The sequence below is a fragment of the Penaeus chinensis genome, chromosome 3 (genome assembly GCF_019202785.1).
Source record: "Penaeus chinensis breed Huanghai No. 1 chromosome 3, ASM1920278v2, whole genome shotgun sequence".
Taxonomy (NCBI): domain Eukaryota; kingdom Metazoa; phylum Arthropoda; class Malacostraca; order Decapoda; family Penaeidae; genus Penaeus; species Penaeus chinensis.
Genome location: NC_061821.1, coordinates 11,896,597 through 11,905,536, shown reverse-complemented (window position 1 = coordinate 11,905,536; position 8,940 = coordinate 11,896,597). Strand labels below are relative to the sequence as shown.

Genomic DNA, 8,940 nt, shown 5'->3' with positions numbered 1-8,940 from the left:
TTATTAGACAACATATACTATTTTTATATACTGGTAGAGTATTTATGCTTTCACTGTCTGTCCTGCTGCTGCTTTTCTAAACAGGTTATTAACAGTCAACCAATCAATCAATCAAAGAATCAGTCAGCAGGGTTAACAACAAGGAGAGTCCCTGTTGGGAGGCTACCGGGGAGGGGTACATCATATCCAGACTTCCTCACTACAGCTTTGAACAATATACCCAAGCCTTTGGCTGTTGCCCCAAGTCTCCTCCATCCAAGACTGTCTTTGGAAGAGACAACTTGATGGGCGGGATCAACCTTTAGGGAGTAATAGAGCCTACACCATTCTCAGTGCAGTGTTGGTTGGACATATATTCTTGCCAACGATACCCTATAATCTGATGCAGCAGCTTCTTGCCAACTTTACTCCATAATCTAGGTTTTGCTGATGGAAAGCAAAGCAGCAATACTGGTCTTGAAGACACATAGCTTGGTCTTTCTACAATGATACCTGCACTTCCATCAGTCATCTTCATCTGTTGACTATCTAATCTAACAGCCTATCATCATATACTACTTTGTCAAGATATGCATAATTCTAGGAAACTTTGATATTTTCATTGTAAGCATGTACTATCACTCCAAGTTCTCCTAGAAGACCCCAATTCATTCACTCTGGAAGGGCATTTACACATGCCCTGTCCACTGTGATTTTAGTTTAATAATTTTGTTTATACATAGATGATTGTTGCTTAGTTACCAATGAGTCAATTACAGCTTTACCTAATCTCACTTGTTTAGCCATTCTGTGAATTTTTGGAAAGGTTTTTGTTTTAGTTATAAACAAATTTGATTAAAAAAATTAAAAAAAACAGTGCATAGTGCACATACTCAATGCCAACAAGTTAGATACCTCTACACCCAAGTGCTTCAACCTAGCTGCCACTAAGATAGCTCAAGTAACAGCACTGCCAATGACTGATATTATCCACTGCCATATCACAATGACTGAATGACTACTCTACACAAACTTGATTCATCCTTTTATTCACGAGAGTAAAGACACTTCCATTTCACTATACAGCACTATACAGACCATTATATAGATTTTCTATTAGTTCAGTAATCACTGTTAGAATGGCTCGGAGTCTCAGGATCACCTATAGTGATTCATAATGCACTGAGTTACAAACCTTTGTGAGGTTGTTGAAGGTAGCAAGCATCCCACAACCAAACTCCTGATGGTAAAATGATATGAAGTGCAAAGATATTGTCTATCATGTATGTGCCAGGTGTGAATCCAGTCTCTCTAACCAAAGCAGATGGTGTCTTCTAGGTCTGGGCCTGCATGCTTAGTATTGCAATGCCTTTATAACTACTGTATTCCCAGTGATCACATTTACCTTTCCAGAGAAGGTTAACCCAATCACTACAGATTTATGCACTGTCCTCTGTAGTTTTTTTGTGTGAATTTTATTACATACAGATGGCTCCACATGTGCTCAGCCACCAAGGGGTCTATCAGTAGGTCCTAGTGATCACTCCTGATTTCCCCATTCCTCGAAATTGTGGGGAAATGTGTTTTTCTTTCTAATACTACTGATATACTATTATTATTCTTACTGATATTATGATTATTAATTTGTTATTAATATTTTGGTAACACTAAAGACAATGAAATAATACAAAAGAAACATTCCAAAAATCAAAGAAAAGGGTAAACAGGTGAGATAGGTAGGACTAATAACTGTCTCCTTGGTGACTAAGCACTTGTAGAGCCATCTATGTGTAAATACAATAAATAAACTTATATTGAAGTGGGCATGGCATGTATTCTTGTCATCCATGCTGACTGGGTTAGCAAAGCCAGACAGACCTACAGGGATGGCACCAGACTGTAGTCAGGACAGCAAGTAATCCACAAGTCTTGGGTTCAACAGTGATGCTGCAACTGCCCAAGACATTACTTCCCAATTGCTTAAATACTGTCTCCCTAACTTCAGCCAGGGTGGGAGGTTCCTTGCTGATGGAGAATCAGGCAATGAGCCATGACACTAAAATATCCAAGGTAGCCATTGTTAGCTTAAGAGGAAACAGCTGCTAAAAATACTTGGCCTAATATTCTCAAACCCCACCAAAATATGAAGTAAACATAGCTATTTGCTACGTGAATTTCAAGACATTTGTAGGGAAGGTTTGCCATCCAGCTTTTCTCTGGTCTTGGAAGGCAGAGAGAAGGATGAAGAAATGGCTTTTGACCTCAACAAGATTCCTGTGATACTGCTCCTTGTTCCCCTGCATAGTTAAATGTACCAAAAATCAATGCAATCTCCAGCCAATCTATTCAACAGGATTAACTGCAATGAGAATTTCAGATTTGAATGTATCCTACAGTGCAACAAGGTCCACCAGGCTGTTGAGCACTATGAATTCATTAGAAATGACCACAGTAAACCCCACACTCCTCTCTGTCTATCCAGCTAAAATATTTCAGTGGACATGGAAAGGAGCCATGACTAATCCATGGTCAGTGCCAAAAGGTATTAACTTATCAATTACTAAGGTTAGTAACAAAAATTAAGCAATACAAAATGAATAACATAAAAGCTTTATTTCAATAGAAAACAGTGAAAACAATTCTCCATTCAAACTCTACTCCACAAACGGCAATGTAAGTAGCTGTTGAACAACACAAGTGGTGAAACTGGGTTATGTACTACACTAATACCAATTTTCCTACACAAAGTTTTCTATTCTACCATTTTTTTCATAAAACTCTCTCTAATAGTTCATATTAGTGGAGAATTGTTCCATCTTAACAGGGTAGCATAAAAAACAATGCTATTATACCAAAATATCTCCTATGTAAAATAATACATGCAATCCAATTGCAAAACTATAAAATATCTGAAATCAACAACAAATAAAATTTTGTAAAAAACAAAACTGATAAATTTAACTTCTATAGGAAAATATACTAATTATTTATTTATATATATATATATATACATATATACATATATACATATATACATATATACATATATACATATATACATATATACATATATACATATATACATATATATACATATATACATATATACATATATACATATATACATATATATATGAACTAAAAAATATAGTGTACAAATGAAGTTTTATTTCTGCAAAAAATACTTCTGGGAATATACTCAGATGTTTTGCACTAAAACTCTCCCATGGTGGAATGAAGAACACGTATATTTTCAAATATAATTATATTACTATTACTTGTCAGTATACCAGCAAGAGCTCATCTTCCAATAATATGCAATAAATCACAACAAAAATATCCTCCTGAAATATGGAAGACAGTACATGTAAGTTGTTTTCTAAGCAGATATTCCAAGATTATCTGTGCATGTGTTAACTTATCTATTTCCACAACTATAACCTTCAGGGAACTGGTAATATTCTCACACAATTTTACTGAGCAAATCCATTATTCTAACACAGAGCTGATACAAGCTAATGTACTGGCATGTTAGCTTGGTTCATTAATTCACATAAGTATCTAATAAAATCCACTACCATGTACATATAAAATATACATCTATGTACATAATGCAATTCAACTACTGTAAAAACTACACTTTCATTTGGCACCTAAACATGTTGGTTTCATTACACCAGGAATATATGCCCTAGTTCATTCTTATTGTTCGTTGTACACTTCAGGAAGCATAGTATTACAGAATGTTGAAGTTCAGTTTTCTACAAACACTTGAAAACTCATTTCCTACAAAAGATCTTTTTAATTGAACAAAATATAAGTAATCTGAACAACTGCATAGGCTGTAAGGAAGGAACTTGGTGATATATACCTTTGCTACCTGATAATTACTCACTAATGGAATGAATTTCAATTTACAAAATGCACATGGTTTATGATATGGTCTCATATAAGGGCACAACTAATACAATCCAAAAGAAAATATAGGTTAGCTTTCATGATTACAATTAAATTTAAAATCAAAAAACTTTTTTTCTTCTTCAAAAATACATCTTTCAGTATCTAAAAACACTCCTATTAATTTGTATTCACCCTAATGGTTCCAAAGTTTTTCCGAAGTTGTTCAAAGAGGATGAAAGTTAGGATTGTATGTGGTCCCAAACGCACAAATGCAGGCACATATCCCTGTTGGAAGAAAATGGTATATAAATAGTTTCTACTATATAGGATATTGTAAACAAAATCATTTGAACGGCAATAATTTCATGATCCCTGATTACCCTACCAAATTTAGTGTACTAGCTGCAAAAATAAAATTACTTACATGCATCTCTTTTTCCTTCCTTCATGGGTTTGTATCAGAGAGAGGAAAAGAGAGAGAGAGAGAGAGAGAGAGAGAGAGAGAGAGAGAGAGAGAGAGAGAGAGAGAGAGAGAGAGAGAGAGAGAGAGAGAGAGAGAGAAAAAAACAAGCAGGAAGCAGGCACGTGTATGTGCTAGTGTGCATGTACGCGCATGCACACATGTGCATTTAAGTGTATGTGCATATTTGCATGTAAGTGCATATGTGCATGTAAGTGCATGTGTTAGTGTATATTGTTTGTGTATGTGTGCATGTATGCATTTGTGTATGTGTGTGTGTATGTGTGTGTATGTGTATGTGTATGTGTATGTGTATGTGTATGTGTATGTGTATGTGTATGTGTGTATGTGTATGTGTATGTGTGTATGTGTATGTGTATGTGTATGTGTATGTGTATGTGCATGTGCATGTGCATGTGCATGTGCATGTGCATGTGCATGTGCATGTGCATGTGCATGTGTATGTGAATATGTATGTAAACACACACACACACACACACACACACACACACACACACACACACACACACACACACACACACACACACACACACACACACACACACACACAAACACACCTATATGCATGGATATATGTATGTGTGTGTGCACGGGTTTGTGCATGGATATATGCATGTGCATAGTGTGTACATATACAATTGCAAGTGTTTAGAAACAAATGGGGATAGGAAATTACATGGTCAAATATAAGGATCCTAAAATACTTGATACATACCTTGAAGAATGCCATTGGTCCTGCTTTTCCTGTGTAAGAAATGATATGCCACAGATTCTGAAAAAAAAAAAAAAATATATATATATATATAAACCTTCTGGAATACACAGTACTGTTACCCCATTAAATGTAATATGACACTAAATTAATCTGGAATCTTTAAACACCCTTACTATTTGTCCCAATGCTAACAGATGTTTAACTCACTGGCTGTGGATGGTATGAATACATAAATGTCCACTAAAATTTTACTTTATTTCTTGTGTTTACACAGAGATGGTTTCACATGTGCTTAGTCACCAAAGAGTCAATTATTAGTCCTACCTATGTCACCTGTTTACCCATTTCCTTAATTTTTATCAAGATTCTTTTCTATTATTCTATAATTCTTCTTATTAAAATATTCTAATAACATTATATCCTTCATAATATAAATAATACCAACAGTATCAATATTAATATCATCATAAAAACAAAAAACACAAATTAAAGGAATGGGGAAATTAGGTGTAGCCACTAGGTCCAACTAATTGAATCCTTGATGGCATTGAGTAATGCACCATACTGAATCACACGCCAGACACTGCATACTGTCAGCTGCTTGAAAAATCAGTAGTGGTATGCCATGGCAAACTTTATTTAAAAAATTAGTTATGAATGAAGTAAAGAGTCCCTTGTCTTGCAAACTGACGTAGATGTAACAAACCAGCTCCATAACAATAATTTCTATCTACTCTTTTTGTTATCTGAAGATCAAGATCCAGAATGTGAGCCTTGAAATATCATAACCATTTTTCTGCATTCCTTCCTGGAACATGTCTCAAGAAAGAACATATGTCCATAAGGACTTAAGAAGTTATTTTCTGAAAATATTATTCAGAATGTTCTTTGAGATCATCATTTTTGAAAGTACTCTTTAACCCCTACTAACTGCAAAACCTTCACCCTGCTTGACCCCCTGCTGCTAATCAGGTATGATTTATCAAGTTTCACTATGACAACTTTGGGCTCTGGCATTTGAAGAACACAATTTTGTACACCAGAGAACATATATTCAACTGACATATAGGCTGCATTCCTATAGAGTGAAGGTTTTTGTTTGAGTGTGAAGTGTATCTTGTTCCCCCTATTGTGATGATAGTGTGCTATGGAAATTTGGAAAAGATTACCATTCACTTTATGATGATGTATATTCAGTGATAAATGTTTCAGGAAAGAGAATGAAAACCAACATAACTATTCTGAAAGAAATGGTTCAAAGTGGAGAGTTAAAAGATATTTTCGGGTAGATATTAAAATACAGTTAGCAGATGTGCTGACAAAAAAAGGAGTAAACTCCATGAAAAAAGCTAGTCTTTGAAAGTGGATCTTTGAATTGATAAAAAGTATACCCAAGTTGTTTTGATTTCAATGGAAGATAAATGTTTAAATTTTTACATCCATACAATGTATAATAGTGTTTTACAACTGAGAGTATTTCCTTTTGAAGTTCAAGAATATTGATTTCTTTGAAAGTAATTTAATAAATATGTTAATGTTTTTGTATCCATATCTGCTGTGAGCTGAGGGCAAGACAAGAGCGTCTACAGCCAGACAGACACGCTCAAATCAGAGAAAGGGCAGCCGAACCCGATAACTCAGACGTTATCTTTTCTCTGAGGGAACTAAGGAAAGCCTATAAAACCAGTTCCAACACAGCCCCGGGCTCTGATGGGATCTCGTACCCCATTATCTCCCACCTAGGACTAGCAGGTGAGCGTGCACTCTTGCAACTCATCAACAAGTCCTGGGAAACTTCCACTCTACCCCAGAGTTGGAAGAGGGCTACCATAGTTCCCATCCCAAAACCAAAGGAGCCGGGGAAGTACCCCCCCATCTCTCTGCTCAGCTGCCTGGCTAAGACAGCTGAGAGGATGGTACTAAACCGGCTTCAATGGAAAACAGGACCCCCGCACGAACACCTCCACGGGTTCACAAGGGGCATGGGCACAGCACACAGCATAGCCACGCTCTTAAGCACAATCAGCAAGGGCCCAGCTGTGGTGGTATTCCTTGACCTGGAGAAGGCTTTTGAACTGGCAAGTCCGCTTGCCATTCAGGAAAGCCTGATCCAGAAGGGAATCAGAGGAAAGCTCTTGGCTTGGATAGGTGACTACTTCAGGAACAGGACTGCCAATGTCAAATTCCAGGGTCACCTATCGCAGCACATACCGCTCGAAAATGGAACGCCACAGGGTGGGGTTCTCAGTCCAGCCCTATTCAACACTTTAATGTCCTGCATCCTCAACATAAACCTCCCAGTGGGGTGCCAGATCGTCTCGTATGCAGACGATCTCGCTATCACCTCCACTGGACCACGCAGCCAGAATAAAGCCCAGCGTTGTCTGGACCTCGTGTCAGAGGAGTGTTGTAGGACAGGACTAAAGATCTCTGCAGCCAAATCCAAAGCCATGGCTCTGAGACAGAGAGTTCGAGGCACAAGACTGAAAATCCAGGGAGTGGAATTAGAATGGGTCCAGGACTACCTATACCTTGGGGTAAGGATAGACCGGACCCTCTCCTTCCATAAGGAGGTCCAGTACCTGGTTGACCGAACCAAAGCAAGACATGAGAGCAATGACTGGGAGACGCATAGGGGCCAGACACAAAGTACTAAGATCATTCTATGTACATGCTGTCCGGCCCATTGTGGACTATGCCTCAGTCGCTCTAATTGCTGCAAAGAAAAAGCACACAGACAAATTAGAAACAGTCCAAAATGATGCTGCCAGGATCATTCTGGGTGCCCCGAGGTGGACGAAGGTCCTCAACCTCCTGATGGAGGCAAACCTCTCCCCCTGGACTCACGAATCGAGCTAATGGCAACACAATTCCTGTCAAAGGTCATCCAGGATCCCAGGAACACAAGCCTAAGACAAAAATTAGTCAGATGCCTCGAACAAGACAACGAGCTCTTTGCAAACAACTCCTGGCTGTCTCATACAGCCAGGGTGTTGATACGCCATCAGCTCAAAGAACAGCTTCTTGCTAAGGGCATGGACTCCCCCCACCCCGACTTTGCCGAAGCCCCGCCGTGGGCACTGAGCCTGATAGAGTTCAACATAATGAGCCTGTCAATGAAAAAGAGCCTATACCCCATGCCTAGCCTAAAGCCAGAAGCCCACAGGGTCATTGCAGCCATCACTCCTCCGGGTAGTAGAACATATTACACGGATGGATCGGTTCGATCCCTTGAGCCACACTGCAGGCGCCGGCTTTGCAGCAAGGGATGCCACGCGATCCATGAGGGTAACAGACAACGCCTCCTCACTACAGGCAGAGGCAGTTGCAATCATGGGAGCCCTAGGCCACGCGTCCCTAAGGGAAGGACACGTGGTCATACACACAGACTCCAGGGCAGCCATTGACTGTCTTCAGCACAGCTCACCCACAGACAACATCTACCTACTGACCACGATTCTCACAATGGCACAGAGAATTCTTGCTCAGGGTAGAAGAATTATCATCAACTGGGTCCCAAGCCACATCGGCATCAGAGGGAACGAGCTTGCTGACAGACAAGCCGTCGCTGGCAGGGGTATGCCCCCAAATCCCATGACTATAAAACCGAGCCGAAAATTACTTATTGAGAAGTGTGTCTTGGTCGGTCATACCTTCCTACGGCAGCTCCACAGAGAGCAAACGAGAACCTCCCCCTCGGCCAGCTGGTACTCAGACGCCACAGGCTATGAACCACTGGCACTCTCTGAAGTAAGCAACAGAGGTACCGAAGTCATTCTTCACAGAATGCGCCTAGGTTACCACTGTGCATGGCAGATTATCCCAACAATCGAACGCGATGAAAGGTGCTGCAAGCACTGCGGCG

At 39.3% G+C, this 8,940-nt stretch overlaps 1 protein-coding gene across 3 annotated transcripts in view; it reads right to left on the bottom strand.

Moving 5' to 3' along the window:
• Positions 1–2,577: 2,577 nt before the first annotated feature.
• Positions 2,578–8,940, bottom strand: part of LOC125039933 (mitochondrial dicarboxylate carrier-like) — a 23,464-nt gene continuing 17,101 nt past the window's right edge. For all 3 annotated transcript variants that reach the window (XM_047634323.1, XM_047634312.1, XM_047634331.1), the window contains exons 7-8: positions 5,076–5,132; positions 2,578–4,164 (exon numbers count right to left, since the gene is read on the bottom strand). In XM_047634323.1, the coding sequence (XP_047490279.1) occupies positions 4,057–4,164; positions 5,076–5,132 (165 nt within the window). In that variant the 3' untranslated portion in view covers positions 2,578–4,056. The remainder of the gene's footprint in view (positions 4,165–5,075; positions 5,133–8,940) is intronic.